The sequence below is a fragment of the Carica papaya genome, chromosome 4 (genome assembly GCF_054855325.1).
Source record: "Carica papaya isolate Zhongbai chromosome 4, ASM5485532v1, whole genome shotgun sequence".
NCBI lineage: Eukaryota > Viridiplantae > Streptophyta > Magnoliopsida > Brassicales > Caricaceae > Carica > Carica papaya.
In genome coordinates this window covers 27,136,149-27,153,055 of record NC_142312.1, presented here as the reverse complement: position 1 = coordinate 27,153,055, position 16,907 = coordinate 27,136,149, and the positions used below count along the sequence as shown (strand labels likewise).

The window sequence follows — 16,907 nt, the reverse complement described above, 5'->3', positions numbered from 1 at the left end:
AAATACTTATTATTTTAATATTTTAATTATAATAAATTATTAATTTATCCTTTTTTAAAAATAAAAGTTAAATTTGTAAACAAATATTTAATAAAAAATAAAAAAAAAGTCCTAATGATTAAGTGAGATCATATGGCATGTGGGGAATGTGGGGTTTCACGGACATGGTGAATGGAGTTAGGTGCCAACTTAGACCCACCAACCAACAATTATATTTACCCTCCCAATTACTTTTCTTTTATTAAGATCATACTTTTATAATTAATATTTAATTATTTGCTTATTAGGGGAAATTAATCTATTTTAATTTAATCAAAACTTTTATTTATGCTCATCATTTACAAAGCAATTTCCTTGTAAGAAAAGTCTTCCAATTTTGATTACTATATCAAATTAAATTCCAAATTTGATTCAATTACAATAAATTTGTAATGAGTAAAATTAATTAATTCTAAAAAAAAAAAAACAGTGGCTAATTATTTTAGTGAGAATTATGGAAAATTTATACGTAAATGTGAAAAGAATATTTCTTGACCGTTTGGATAAACAATTAATTATAATTAGTGGGTTATGATGATAGAGTGCCTAATTAAGCATGGTTTAGTGTGTGATTATCATCTCCAATCCCACACGTGACAGTGCTACTTCGCACATGTCTACTCCGCAGATTCTTTTTTTTTCTTTGGGTTCACACCTGCTTTACTGGTGTAAGATTCCGTCCCAAACCCCCGTTCACACCTACCGCGCCTTGATCTAATCCTACCTTTACTTTTGGCTTTTCAGCCGTTTTTTCATCGGCTTGGCTCCACCCAACAGTTTCATACCTTGCTTTGTCTAGTACAACTAAGCCGAGCCGATTTAACCGACAGTTTTCAGCTAGAAATTTTGTCGCCGCATGGGATTCAGTTGAAATTTTCACTTTGCCCGCCACCACTAATGCCACGTCAGACGACATCCATCCTACGTGGCAACTTGTTAGGTTTAACCCTTTTGACTCTTTCTCCTCTTCCTATCATCTTCCCTCCCCTGCGTATATATAAAAACTCATAACGCTCCTACCCATCCCTGCTCTCTGCTCCGTCTGCCTCCAGCTTAAAAACCCTAAGAGGAAAATCAAAAGCATTAAAAGGAAAAAAATGGGGAACTGTTTGCGACACGAATCGGGAACACAATGGGCCGGCGACGACTGGGGGTCACCGCCGCGAGATGAATTTTTCGGTGGCGAGGCGAAACGTGGCGCCACCGGCGATCAGAAGAAGGCGACGATGGAAATGGAGGATATGAGAAAAGGAACAGCAACGACAACGGAGGTGAAGGTGAAGATAACGAAGAAGCAGTTGGAGAAGTTGTTAAGTAGGGTGGACCTGAAGGAGCTGTCGGTGGAACAAGTTTTGGAAGAGTTGATAAACGTCGCCGATCGGTGTGATCATACGAATCAACGGTCATGGAGGCCCGCACTGCAGAGTATACCGGAGGTAAACTGAGTCTGAGCCCGAGCTGATTGGCTGATGGCTGTATGATCTATAAGAAAGGGCAGTATGATTCCTCCATTTTCTCAAATTTAGGTTTTAGTGCAGTAGGTTGTGTTTGTTTAGTGGGAAAGTAGAGGGAAAGAAAGTTTGTTAGAGATATTGTTCATTCTGTACATAGAAAAGGAAGAAAGACCAAGTAGAGTTAGCAAGAGCAAAATTTAATGAGGAATTTTCCTTTGTATAGCTTTTCGTTATGTATTAATATCGTGTGCATATTTATGCATCTTATTAACTTATAACTATTGTTTAATCATGTATTAATTATAAAATTAAGTAATCTAACTCACAAGATAACATTAATTACCGCTAAAGCATATATCAAAATTGAAAATTGTTTTCTACTAATTCCATGGAAAAAAAATTTCAGTGAATTTATTTTAATTTTAAACAAAATGAATATTTTACTTTCTCTTAATTAGAATAATCATAAATGATTAAAATTCAGAATTAATTTTTTGTGTAATACTCCGACCTAGAATTTGGTCCAAAATTAATTTTAATATTTTAAATATATAAAAAAATTTATTTTTAAACTAATTTATTTTAATTTATGAAAAAAATAGATTATGGATGAAATTGAAAACAATTTTAGAAAAAAAAGAGTGAAAATTTGGGTTCGATGAGTGTTTTTAAAAGAAAAATCAGAAACTGGGGATTAGAGCACAAATAAGAAAAATTTTGCCCCATAGGACTGCTCAATCAGCAACCCTAATAAATCGGAGCACGTTGCGTAGCAAGACACGCTGATGTCGGTGTCACGTGGGCGATCCGCGCGCACCGCGATCGAACATCCCAAGATCGATCCCACGCGCGTAGACGGTCTGAATTTGTTTTTCCTTTAAACACGATCGGACGGTCGAGATCAAATCGCGCTGAACGGTTCAGATTTATTTCCTATTTAAATGCGATTAGACGGTCAATATCAAACACGATAAATAATTCAGATTCGTTTCCTCCTTAACTGCGATCGAATGGTCGAGATTAAACACGATAAACGGTCTAGATTAACACGAGATGGATACAAATATTTCGCATCACATTGAACCCAAACCCTAGCCGCAATCCCTCCACCGGAAAAGAAGAACCAGTCACCGAAGAAGGGAGCCGATCGCTGACTGCCGCCGCACCGGAGCCACCTCCGACTGCCAAAAAAGGCAAAAATTCTCTTACCCACTCGAAATTCGATTCCGAGCACCCCTATGGCCATATCGAAGCAAAACGAACGGCGGGTGAGTCAAAAACTGCGGGCAAAGCCCGGTGGAGCTGCCGCGGAAAAAATCTGCAACCTCCTCCGATGAGCCCCTTCATGTTTCCTATTTCGTGCAATTTTTTCACCATTGTATTTTTTACAACTGACTGAAGAAAAACTCTCAAGCGCGAAGGTGAGTCGGCAGAGCTGCCGCACCCGAAAAACCCCACTACTGACAGGTTTTTGTTTTCTGATTTTTTCGACTAACCGATGCTCTCTAACGTATTTTTTTGCATAGATATGTACAAAGGCGGGCGAAACTGGCCAAAACTGAACAAAAATGGTCAGACTGAGGCAAATTGCCGTCGCGGGCGGGGGTGCTGTCGCTGTAACACGGCGGTGCCGCCGTACCAGAACCCCAAAATTGGTCGAAAAAGATTTTCACCGATTTTAGATTTCTTTTGGGTATTTTTAAGTATGTGAAGCGTGTTTTAATCTCCACAGGAAAATTCAGAAAACCCGTGGACCGCCAGTAGCCGCAGTAGAAAATTCGGTATTTCGAACACTGATTTAGGTAAAGATCTCTCCCCATTTTCTCTGTTTTGGTAAATTGAGATTTAATAATTAATAATTGTATATTTTATGAAAAATTAGAGAACCTTAAAAATAATTACAGGTCACTAGTAGAGCCGGAACTGGTTAGTTCATGATCGTTACGATTTCCTATTTATTTTTCTGTATTACCTATATTTGGTTACTATTATACTATGTGTAACTCAATTTATAATTTTTAGGTCTTTTTGGTTATTTGGTTATTGTTTTCTCTTTATTGTGTGCCGGTATTTCGGTCATTTGTTATTTAGCTGTGTTAAACTATATTGTTGTCTAAGTGAACTATGAGTATAAAATGAGATATGGTTATTGCGTGATTGATTGTTATACTGATGCAAATCTGTATAGGAAAGACTTACTAGGTACCCGAAAAAGGACAGACGGGTCCAGTACATATGGAACCCTACAGTGAACGTTATCTCAGTCGGACGGGGCTGGAAAGTCCCTTACCAGTAAGGTTTGGGAGATATGGTTTATCTTCGTACCGGATGGGGTATCAAGATGGTGGAATATTTGGCACCCATTACCATACGGGATATGAGTACGACCGGTTCATTGTTTAATTAAATATTAAGTTCACGAGTAGGAGGACATCCTTATGGACCCTAGGGGTATCGGTAAGTGGGTAAAAATGTAAAATAATCATTTCTTATTAATAATAATCGTGCATGAATATGAGTTTTCATAAGTTATTGTCGGAAAAGACTTGTTACACAAATATGAAATAAATGACTTTCTTTATAGTAAATTAATTTACATTAAATTAAGAGCTACATTGGTTGTTTTCCGATTTTTACTAATTTTCAATTTTTTGCATATGTGATTAGTGTGGTATCCTTACTAGGTTAGTGTATCTCACCCATTCATTAACTATTTCGGATCAAAATGATCAAGATTCAAATCCCGATCAACAAGGGGGTTGAGAATAGTCACCACCCAGACTCCCTTCAAAAGCTAATGAAGGTCGTCATAGGATTGATTAGTTATTTGTCTTTCCTTATTTCTTTGATTTTCATTTGTTCTTTTAGAAGGGATATTCCCGTAATCCTATTAGGCATTCTAAAGTATTGTGTAAGGAATGTAAACCCGAACTCTATTATTTCGCTTCCGTATTTTATTTATGACTTTATTTTTTATTTAAGTTCCGGGTCTTTACAGTTGGTATCAGAGTCGCATTCTTTGGAACCATTCTTGACACAAAAACTTAAAAACACCAAATACGAACTATCGTCCAACTCTTTCTTGTGAAAAATAAGTACAAAGACACAAGGAGATGAGGTCCCTTACTGAACAGAGCAGCCCGAAACGGGTCGCTTCGAGAGGATGTCGATCGGCTCTTTGAGATTTTAAAGAGATTTATCTCTGCCTAGTAGGCCAGAGAGAGAGGATCTAACACCACCTCAATGCAGCCATGCTCCACTGTCGTATCATCCGACACCGTTACAATACAATTTGGAGCCCCAACCGTATCATTCGGCACCATTACAGGGCCACCTGGTCCCTCCCCAGCAACATCTGACTCCTCTTTCACAAGACTCTATTTTACCCATGATGGACCTGATAGAGATTGACACAGAGGATCTTGATGTATTTCTAAGAATGAACTGGTTAGCGGCGTATCACCCCACTATTGATTGTTTCCACGAGAAAAATTATATTTATGCCTCCTAACGAAAAGTCATTTATAAGTTAATAAAATTTGTAAATATCATTCCCTCATGGCAATTTCTTTTTTATAAATTACTTTAACTCGGTTGTTTTCTCTACACTAGGCAAACCTAAGAAAAAAATTTGCATTCAAGAGATTCCAGTGGTCTGAGACTTCTCGGATTTGTTTTCTTATAAACTACCTAGACTGCCAGTGGACAGAGAAGTTGAGTTTACCATAGATTTTCAGCCGGACATCCCGCCTGTATCAGTTGTCCCTTACCGCATGAGTCGTGTTGAGATGGAAGAGTTGAGAAAACAGATCAATGAATTGAAGGATAATGGATTCATTCGGTAAAACATGTTCCCCTAGGGTGCTGGAGTCACATTTATAAGGAAATAGCATGGGATGTTAAGGTTATGTATTGACTACACAGAATTGAACATGGTCATGATCAAGAACAAGTGCCTCATCCCCAGGATCGATGGTCTTTTAACCAGTTGCAGGGTGCCCAAATCTTCTCTAAAATAGATCTGCATTCAGGTCACCATCAGGTAAAAATCAAAGGAGAAGATATTGCCAAGACAGCTTTTCAAATCAGATACAGACACTATGAGTTCCTGCTCATGTCATTTGAACTAACCAATGCACCAGCTATCTTTATGGACTTGATGAACAGAGTTTTCAGACAATTCCTATATTAGTTCGTTATTATATTTATCGATGATTTGCTTATTTATTCAAAAAGCATAGAAGAACATGCTCACCATCTGACTCATGTTTTGTAGGTTTTCAGAGAAAAGAAGTTGTATGTAAAGTTGAGTAAGTATGAGTTCTGACTTGAGCAAACTACCTTCCTAGGGCACATCATATCAAGGGATAAAGTGTCAGTAAACTCTAAAAAAATTGAGACAGTGTTTGGTTGGGAGAAATTGACCTCGGTCAAGGAGATTCGTAGCTTTATAGGAATGACGGGTTAGTACCATAGGTTTATAGAATAATTTTCTAGCTTACCTGTTCCTTTGACTCGGCTCAGAAAGAAAAACGTCAAGTTTGAGTGGAACGAGAATTGTGAAAGGAGTTTTTCAGAACTAAAGAAGCGGTTGATTACTGCCCCCGTGTTGGCCTTACCAAGTAAGATAGATGGATATACAGTTTATACTGATGTCTCCTACATGGGGTCGGGTTATATTCTGATGCAGCATGAGAAAGTTATAGCCTATGGGTCCAAGTAGTTAAAGAGTCATGATAAAAACTATCCCACTCATGACTTAAAACTTGCCGCGATTATCCACGCCTTGAAGACTTGACGCCATTACTTGTAATGGGAGACTTTTTAGATCTATACTAACAACAAAAGCTTGCAACACATATTCACTCAAAAGAATCTCAACATACCTTAGAAACGATGGATAGAACTTCCAAGGACTACGATTGCAACATTTTGTATCACCCGGGCAAGCACAATATGGTAGCTGATGCACTCAGCAGAAAAAATTCAGGTATGTTAGCTCACCTAATGATTTCAGAATGCAGAATAATAGGGTTCGCACAACAGATATGACTTCAGGACCTGAAGAAAGTTACATGTTTGGCCCATCTGACTGTTCAATTTGAGTTGATCCAGAGAATGAAAGAAACTCAATCTGCCGATTCCACCCTAGTAGTTCTCAGAAAAGATGCAGAACATAGAGTAAATTTAGAATTTCGAGTCTCTATCGATACATTGCTCAGACTTCAGAACATGGTGTGTATTCCATGTGACAGTGAACTGAAAAGGGACATCATAACAGAGGCTTATAACTCAAAGTTTGTCATGCATGCCGTAAATACTAAAATGTATCAAAGTTTGTAACTCCAGTTTTGGTGGGACGGGATGAAAAGAGAGGTAGTTGACTTTGTTTTCAAGTGTCTAGTATATTAGCAGGTCAAGACAGAGCAGCGATACCCAGGCGGGCTACTTCAGCTATTACCGATTCCGGAGTGGAAGTGGGAACACATCATAATAAATTTCTTGACAGAATTGCCTAGGGCATACTCGGGACATGATATCATTTGGGTAATTATTGACCGGCTCACAAAGTCTTCTCACTTCTTGACCATCAATATAATCGATCCCTTGAACAAACTAGTAAGAATGTATATTCGGGAAATAGTTAGGTTACATGGAGTGCTAATTATAGTAGTATCCAACAGGGAACTCAAGTTTACTTTTCGATTTTGGTATAGTTTTTAGCAAGTCATGGAAACAAAACTGTCTCTTAGTACCGCAGTTTACTCTCAGACTAATGGACAATAAAAAAAGACGATCCGCACATCGGAGGATATACTCTGAGCTTGTATTCTTGATTTTGGGAGCCATTGGAATGATCATTTACCCGTAATAAAGTTCGCCTATAATAACATTTACTAAGCAAGTATTGGCATAGCTCTGTACGAGGCGTTATATGACTGTCCTTGCATATCACCGATATGTTGGAAAAAGGTAGGTGATAAGAAATTGTTCGACTCAAATCTTATGAAAAAGACTACAACCAAAATAGTTAAGATCATGAAGAACATTCAGACGACTAAGAGCAGGCAGAAGAGTTATGGAGACACCCAAATGAGAGATTTAAAATTTGAGGAAGGTGATCGAGTATTCCTCAAGGTCACCTATTTCAAGGGAATCAGTAGGTTTGGCAAAAGAGGGAAACTAAATCCCAATTTATTGGGCCATTTGAGATCTTAGACATAAATGGTACCGCCTACAGACTGGCACTACTCTCAGAGCTATTTAGGATCCATAATGTATTTCATGTGTCCATGCTACGCAAGTACAACTCGGACTCCTCTCACATCTTGGCCCATGAGCCCTTTTCACTCTAGGAGGATCTATCATATGAGGAGGTACCAGTTGACATAGTAGACCGAAAGAGCGGAGTACTCCGCAACAGAGAAATTCCCTTTGTTAAGGTCATATGGCAAAATCAAACACAGAGAGAGACCACATGGGAGCTAGAATCAGACTTCAAAACCCAGTATCTCTAACTATTTGATTAAGTAAGAGGGAGACAAATTTGAAGAACCAAATTTCTTTTAAAGGAGGGAGAGTTGTAATACCCGGGCCTAAAATTTGACCAAGAATCAATTTTAATATTTTAAATATATAAAAAAATTATTTTTAAATTAATTTATTTTAATTTATGAAAAAATAGATTATGGATGAAATTAAAAATAATTTTGAGGAAAAAATGTGAAATTTTGGATTCAGGAGTGTTTTTAAAAAAATAATTAGAAAATAGGGGTCAAAGTATAAATAAAAAAAATTTAGCCACGTAGGACCGCCAAGTCAGCAACTCCGATGAACCAGAGCACGTCGCGTGGCAAGGCACGCTGACATCGGTGCCACGCGGGTGATCCGCGAACTCCATGACCAAATGGTCCAAGATCAATCCTGCGCATGTGGACGGCCCAAATTTGTTCTCCCTTTAAACGCGATCGGACAGTTGAGATCAAATGCGATGAATAGTCTATATTCGTTTTCTCCTTAGGCGCGATCGAACAATCGAAATCAAATACGATAAATGGTTCAGATTAATGCGAGATGAGTATAAATATTTTGCATCACACTGAACCCAAATCCTAGTCACCAGCCTCCCGCCGGAGAAGAAGAACCAGCCGTCGGAGAAAGGAGCTGATCGCCGACCGCCGCCGCACTGGACCCATTGTCGACCACCAAAAAAGGTAAAAAAATTTCTACCTGCTCGGAATTCGATTCCATCACCTTTGTGGTTATATCAGCGCAAAACAAACGGTGGGTGAACCGAAAATTACGGGCAAAGTCTGGGGAGCCGCTGCAGGCAAAACCCACAACCTCCTTCAATGAACCCCTTCTCGTTTTCCGTTTTGTGCGATTTTTTCACCATTGTGTTCACCGTTTTGATTTCTACAGGTTGACCGAAGAAAAACTCTCAACCACAAAGGTGAGCCGGCGGAGTCGTCGCAATTGGAAAACCCCACCACTGGTAGGTTTCCTTTTTTTGATTTTTTGGGTCAACTGAGGCCCTCTAACATGTTTTTTTGCAAGGATATTTACAGGCGGCCAAAACTAGCCGAAAATGGTCAGGCCTAGGCAAACTGCTGTCGTGGGCGGTGGTGTCGTCGCTAGAGCACGGCAGTGCTGCCATGCCAGAACTTCGAAATTGGCTGGAAAGAATTTTTTACACCGATTTTAAATTTTTTGGGGTATTTTTATGTATATGAAGCGTGTTTTAATCTCTGCAATAAAATTTAGAAAACCTGAGGACCGCTAGTAGGCGCAGTAGAAAGTTCGATATTTCGGACACCGGTTCGGGTAAGGATCCCTCACCATTTTCTTAGTTACGGTAAATTGAGGCTTAATAATTAATTATTGTGTGTTTTTATAAAAATTAGAGAATCTAAAAAAATAATTACAGGTCACTAGTGGAGCCAGAACCGGTTAGTTCATGGTCATTTTGATTTCCTATTTATTTTTCTGTATTGCCTATATTTGGTTACTATTATACTATGCATAACTCAATTGATGATTTTTAGGGTCTTTTTGGTTATTTGATTATTGTTTTCCCTGCATTGTGTACCGGTATTTCAGTCATTAGTTATTTAGCTATGTTAAACTATATTGTTGTATAAGTTAACTATGAGTATAAAATGATATATGATTATTGCATAATTGATTATTATACTGATAAAAATTTGTATGAGAAAGATTTACTGGGTACCTGAAAAAGGGTGAACAGGCCTGGTACATAGGGAATCCTACCGTGAACATTACCTCAGTCGGACAGCACTGGGAAGTCTCTTACCAGTAAGGTTTGGTAAATATGGTTCACCTTCATACCGGACGGAGTATCAATGTGGTAAAATATTTGACGCTCATTACCGGATGGGGTATGGGGACGGTCGGTTAATTATTTAATTGGATATTGGATTCATGAGTAAGATGACATCCCTATGTACCCCTAAGAGTAGTGGTAAGTAACTAAAAATATAAAATAATCGTTTCTTGTGATAAATAATAGTTCATGAACATGAGTTTTTATAAGTTATTATTGGGAAAGACTTGTTATACAAATATAGAATAAATGGCTTTCGTTGTAGTAAATAAATTTACATTAAATTAAGAGATTCATGGGTTGTTTTTATGATTTTTACTAATCTTCAATTTTACGTATATGTGATTAGTATGATATTCTTATTGGAGCAGTGTAACTCACTCATTCATTAACTATTTCAAATCAAAAGTAACAAGATCTATATCCAAATCCTGATCAATAAGGGGGTTGTGAATAGTCACCACCTGGACTCCCTTCAAAAGTTAGTAAAGATTGTATTAGGATTGCTTAATTATTTGTCTTTCACTATTTATTTGATTTTTGTTTGTTTTTTAGAATTGATATTCTCGTATTCCTATTAGGCATTCTAAAATATTATATAAAAAATATAAATCATAACTCTATTATTTCGTTTTCGCATTTCATTTGTGACTTTATTTCTATTTAAATTCCGAACATTTATATTTTAAATTTTAAAAAACCCATTTGGAAGCTAAAAATAAATACTAAAGACAAAACTGCAAGTGGAGATAATTATGTACAAAATCTTATAAAAATAAATTTTTTTGTTTGATTTTAAATAGTAAAGAATTTTTTATTTATAAATTTTATTTTTATTTATTTAATCGTTTTGGCAACTTAAGATCACGATTAAAACAAAGTCAAAAATATTAGAAGATTGATTTATTTCTAATTTTATATTTTAATAGAATAATACATTTTAATTTTTTTTAATTTCATTTAAATTTTATTTTAATTCTACATAAAATTATATAATACTTATAAACAAAATTAACACGAATTTTAAATTTTTTCTAAATTTAACTCATTAATAGAAGACAGTGAACTTCATATTTTCCCACTCTGATTTCATGCCACAAACAAAATTCCGTAGTACCATACAGCCTTCCATGCATATGTATGATTAAAATAAGGTGAAGTATCCCATAAAACCCTACTGTTGGATAATTCCATAAGCTTCTTCAAGCATTATCTGACTTCTCCAAAGCTGCAAAAGACAGTGAGTAAATAAGGAACTACAGGAACAGGAGAAATTATATAGTGCCTTAGATGCAACATTTCTCCATAAAAATTTTCTAACATTTCAATTCGGTAACTTTGCATGGTAATTATTTAACATTATGTATCTTCTGACTATATAATGTAGGTAATTACTACAAGTTACTATAGTACTTGAAATGTAGCAAGGCATTATTACTTTGAAGCACACTATCATATGAGGATTCGAGATATAAACAATTGATAAACAAAGAGGGAAAGAGAGAGAGAGAGAGAGAGAGTACTATTGTAGTTCAGAAGCTTCTCGATTAGATCGACATGAGTCATAAGCATTCGCCTACAGCAATAGCGGACCAATCCCAGAGCATCAAGGGCATCTCTGCAGAAAAACAGCCATGTAACTTTCCACATGATACTGAGAATATTTAACAGAAGAAATCTGCCCAACTAGGTTACCCATATCTGGCTACTACCGAAATTTAAGAGAAGAAATCCACATAAAGATTACATTTATGATATAACTCTAACAGTACCGAGTAATGAAGCTGGGTTTCCAAACTATAATCCCGCTATTGTGCTCCACAGCATCCTCTGGAAGCCAATTACAAGTAACGTCTCCTAAGGATTTGATTTTTTATTATTTTTTTAATTTTTTGTTTTGGAAGCCACTCATGAGTGCTCCCACCATGGACAACCTAAGGAAGAGGAGCAGCATAGTCAAAAATCATTGCCAGCTGTGCCTTGGGAGTCCATTGCCACAAAAGAAAGGAAAAAGCCTTTTCCTTATTCCTCATGCAACCTTCTAAACTATATGGAGGGAAAGGAATGCTAGAAGTCTTTGGAGGAATAGTATCTAATTTTCTTATGACTAAAGACTATTGGTTCCAGACCTTATAAATTTCGTTTAAAAGTCAATCTATCCTTCACAACAAAAATTCAGGTGAGCTCATTGATTTTTTGGCTTACACCTCTTAGTTCTATGATTTTCTGTTGCCTCTATTTGTAAATGGGTGGTACCACCTTGTGCGTATTAGTATGGCTCATCTTTTCCTTCTAAGAAAAAATGCAAATTATGCAGAAATACATATTTATTGCAGTATTTATCTTGCCCTTACATCTACTGACCAGCAGAGTCTAGAAGCACAACAAAGTAGGGTTTTCGCCAAAACCTATCTAAAAGGATCTGTAGCCGAGCAAGGAACAATGCGGAAGTTTCCTGCCTCAGTTTCAACTCTGCTGAGTCGAAATTTAGGAAGAAATAAGGGACCCAAACCAGGGACCCACCTAGGTGTTGGTTTAGGATTTTATCTCTTGTTGTTGTCTTTCTTTAGGAATTGATTAGATTAGTATTATCAGGATCTACTAGTTGTTTAACAGCAATCTAACTCTTAATAGTTTATCAATAAAAGTATTAGCTAAATTTGCTACTAAAACAGAGCAAGTCTCTAAAGATCAAAGGGTCTCTTGAACAATCCTCAATTTAGGTCATCAAGGCCATAAATTGGCAAAGCAAGCGGCTAGCTTGCTTCAAGACTTCAGAGTAAGAGGCTCCATTTACCGTTCCCAGATCCAAGACCATACCATATTCACCAAAACATGCATATAAACAATTACACTGACAATGTCTACTTATGCTGCACTATGTACTTGAAACTCAAATTGTTAATTTCAAAAAATCAACAGATATCTACACTTGAAAAAGGCCATAAATGCTTAAGTGGCACAAGCGCATTGGGTTTAAATTTCAATATCTCCTCGTATAGCAGAATAGACAATCTGCTAGCACATCTCAGTAAGCAGATATCAACACTTTTTTAAATGTGGATATGCCTATTTTGATAAATAATTTTTCAAAATATATGTTATGATAAACATTTTTTGGGCATACTTTGGAAGTTATTTCTTAAAATCCTCCACCCCAGGATGCCAAATCCACGAGTCCATACTCAAGACACCTTTCTCACATCAAGATTAAGTTACTACAGGATGATATTAAGTGGGCAGTTCCCCATACCAGCCATTTAAGCTAGTGCATCCGGAGTTTTACCCTCAAACTACTACCAAAAAGAATTGAACCCGATAAGTCAAGTGTGATATAACACCTACTTGCCAACTGAACTATCCCTTGCATTGAAGAATCTCTACCTATTTGCAATGCATACAGAATAACTAGCCGCTAAAAATAGTGTTATAAACATATAAACCTCTTAAAGTTAATTGGTGAATATATATATGTATATATATATAAATATATATATTTAAATCTGTTGAATTTTGTAACCTTAAATTTCAAAGATGTGTTGAACCTATTAAAGTTAATTGGTGTATATATATATATATTTAAATCTGTTGAATTTTGTAACCTTAAATTTCAAAGATGTGTTGATTCACAAAAAAACCATCTTTCCTAAAGGAATAAACTCTGGAAATATTTAACAGAAACTCCTCAACTGCTTAGTACTGCATCATCCATAAACTCAACTAAAACTGCAAGGCTAAACATATAACAAAAAGAATCAGAAACAAACTTTCAGCAAACAAAAAACTACTGCACAGAAAACTCACCCTTCGCTATAATCAGCCTGGAGAAGGTCAAGATAAGTATCCCACTTGTTACCAATAACCTAGAAAGCCATAAAAATCGATATACATTACAAACACAGCGAAACCCTAAAAAATTAAAAAGGGGCTAATCTAAATTGAGAAATCGATACTCCTTTTTGTCCATTGAGATTTGAAGAAAACAAAAAAAAAAAAGAAAAAAAGAGAAAAAAAACTACTTGGATTTCTAAAAAATTACCTTGCCACATGTAAAGCAGCGAACTGGAATGATCATCTTCGCTTTGGTGTGATGAAAACCTAAGACGAATGGTGAATCACCGCAGCTTGTTTCAGTGCGTGGTAAAAGATTTCGGGGACGCGAGCTGCAAAAGAAGAGCAGACACCAGTTGCAGATGACTACTTGTGCTTGGTGCGGTATAAGACCGATACGGCTGACCTTGGCTAAGTGGAAGGAGGAGGAGACTCTCGTGGGTTTATTATGCCGCCAGAAAATTGGAGATATTTATAGCTGATGCTTTATATATATATATATATTTAATTCTTTTAATTTTTATTATAAATAATTAAATATTAATTTTTTTTCCGGAATATTTAATCAATCAAAATACAACACGTGTTTAACTTATATTTATATGATATATCTACTAACCAGTATTAATATTTGGAGAGTAAATTAAAAATATTTTATAAGTATAAAAAAAATATGTTAAATCGTATTTTGACATATTCCATATTCATTTTCTATTGATTTTGTATCATTGGATTTTACTTTATATAAAATTTCAAGAATCCAATCAATTACTTGTAATCATACTTTAAAAAAGTAAAACCTTAAAAAAATTACATCATCAAAACTAAGTCTTGGTTAAGAAGTTTGTACCAAACTTATTTTATAAGTCAAACAATTTTTTTTTTTTTGTCAACGACTAATTATCTATGTTCATTAGGCACTTTCACTAACAATATAAATAATATTTAAAAATTAAATAAATTATGTAAAGGTTCATCACCTTAAAAGTAATAAATTTATAATTTAAATAGAGAAACGAATAATAAAATTAAGGTTTACATTATTTACACAATAATTTAGAATGTTTCAATATAATTATGAAATTATTCTTTCTAAAATATAATAGTAATTAAAGAAAAAAACGAATAAATAAATGTTTAAGGATAACTTTTACTAGTACTTAAAGGGAGTCCGTTTGGTGAACTACTTATAAATTTTTTACTGATTATGATCTGAATCTTGATCTTATTAATCTAAAATGATTAATGAAATTGTAAACTACACTAACCTAATAAGAATATCACACTAATCACATATATGAAAAACTAAATATTAGTAAAAATTAAAAAAACAACTAATGAAACTCTTACTTTAATTAAATACATTTAACATAAAAATGTTTATTTGATACATACTGTTACGAGTTTTTCAAAAATAACCTATGAAGACCTATATTCATACCACTTTTTATTTTCACATATAAGAGAACAAATAATGATAATTTTCTTTTCTTACTTAGTTACTGGTACCCCTGGAGGTGCATAAGGATGTCTATCTACTCGTGAACTCAATATTCAATTTTAATAATTAATCGGTCGTCCTTATACCTCGTCCGGTAATGGGCACCAAATATTCTATCGTCTTGATACTCCGTCCGGTATGAAGGTGGACTATATATCATAAATCTTTTCGGTATGGAACTTATCAGCCTCATCCGATTGAGGTGATATTCACGGTAGAGTTTTCTATGTACCGGATCCGTCTGCTCTTTCCCTAGGTATCCAGTAAGTCTTTCACATAAAAATTTATATCAAGCAAAACAACCAACAAACGCATACCAATATCGTATATTATATTTACAGATTAATTATACTATATTTATGCAGCCGATGTAACTTATCATAATACGAGATTGATAAAACTATTGAAATTATAAATTAAGAACATGTACAATACGATAACAAGTAAGTAGGAATAGTACATGAAAACAAATAGGAAATCATAACAATTATGAACTAACCGATTCCGACTCCACTAGTGACCTGTAATTTATTTTTAGGATTTTTTAACTTTTCACAAAAATACAAAATTATACATTGTTAAGTCTCAATTTACTGTAATGGAGAATAGAGTGAGTGATCATTATCCGAATCGTTATTTTGAGACTTCGCACTGTCTATTACGTCTCCTAACGAGTACCGAATCTCTCGAATTTTTCCTGCAGAATCCAAAATATTCGTCATATACCTAAAAATATCTAAAAAAATCTAAAATCAGTATTTAAAACTCTTTATGGCCGATTTTGAACTTCCGACATGGCAGCAGTTTGTCTTGGCCTAACTGATTTTGGTCGGTTTTACATGTACCTCTGCAGAAAAATATGTTAGGGGAACTCGATTGGTCACCCAAAATACCAAACCTACTGGTGGGGGGTCATCAGGTGCGGTAGCTCCGCTGGTCATTCTTCGTAGCTGGGGTTCCTTAATCAACTAACCTGTAAAAAAAAAATGACGATGAACATAATAATAAAAAAATTACGTGAAACGGAAAACGAGAAGGGGCTCATCTAAAGAATTTTTGAGTTTTGGTCGCAACGGCTCCGCCAGATTTTGCCCGCGATTTGCGGCTCACCCGCAATCCCTATTGTTTCGATTTGGCCATAGAGATATTCGAAATCGAATTCCGAGCGAGTAGGAAATTTTTTTACATTTTTTTGGCAGTCGGTGGTGGCAATCGGTGGTCGGCCTCCTTCTGCGATTCTTGGTTCTTTTTCTTCGACGGGAGCTAGCAGCTAGGGTTTGGGCCCCCATGCGATGCAAAGTATTTATACCCATCTAGCGTCAATCTAAGCCGTTCATCATGATTGATCTCGTTCGTCCGATCGCACCTAAGGAGGAAACGAATTTAGATCGTTCATCGCGATTGATTACGTCCATTTGATCGCGCCTAAGAGGGGAACGAATATGAGCCATCCATACGCGTGGGATCGATCATAGGCTGTCCGATTGCGAGGCACGTGGATCGCCCGCACGGCCTCCTGCGTGGCACCGATGTCAGCGTGCCTTACCACACGACGTGCTCTAGTTCGTCGGGACTGCTAATTAGAGGATCCTATGTAGCTGAACTTTTTCTATTTGCACTTTGACCCACTGTTTCTAATTTTTCTTTTAAAAATATCATTTGAATTCAAATTTTCTCTCATTTTTCTTCAAAATTACTTTTAATTACATCCTTATCTATTTTTTTCGATAATTTAATA

The 16,907-nt window shown here is 35.8% G+C and overlaps 2 protein-coding genes across 2 annotated transcripts; one reads left to right on the top strand and one right to left on the bottom strand.

Annotated features, from left to right (window-relative positions):
* Positions 1 to 1,049: 1,049 nt before the first annotated feature.
* Positions 1,050 to 1,782, top strand: LOC110810949 (protein expression protein). Its single transcript, XM_022037272.2, has one exon. It carries the CDS (start codon positions 1,137 to 1,139, stop codon positions 1,482 to 1,484), a length of 348 nt encoding a protein of 115 aa, XP_021892964.1. The 5' UTR covers positions 1,050 to 1,136; the 3' UTR covers positions 1,485 to 1,782.
* Positions 1,783 to 10,885: 9,103 nt separating this feature from the next.
* LOC148266512 (DNA-directed RNA polymerase subunit 10-like protein) lies at positions 10,886 to 14,137 on the bottom strand. Its single transcript, XM_088218590.1, has 4 exons — positions 13,877 to 14,137; positions 13,642 to 13,700; positions 11,361 to 11,455; positions 10,886 to 11,065 (listed from the first exon to the last, which is right to left on the bottom strand). Exons 1-4 carry the CDS (start codon positions 13,910 to 13,912, stop codon positions 11,040 to 11,042), a joined length of 216 nt encoding a protein of 71 aa, XP_088074716.1. The 5' UTR covers positions 13,913 to 14,137; the 3' UTR covers positions 10,886 to 11,039.
* Between the last annotated feature and the right edge of the window lie 2,770 nt (positions 14,138 to 16,907).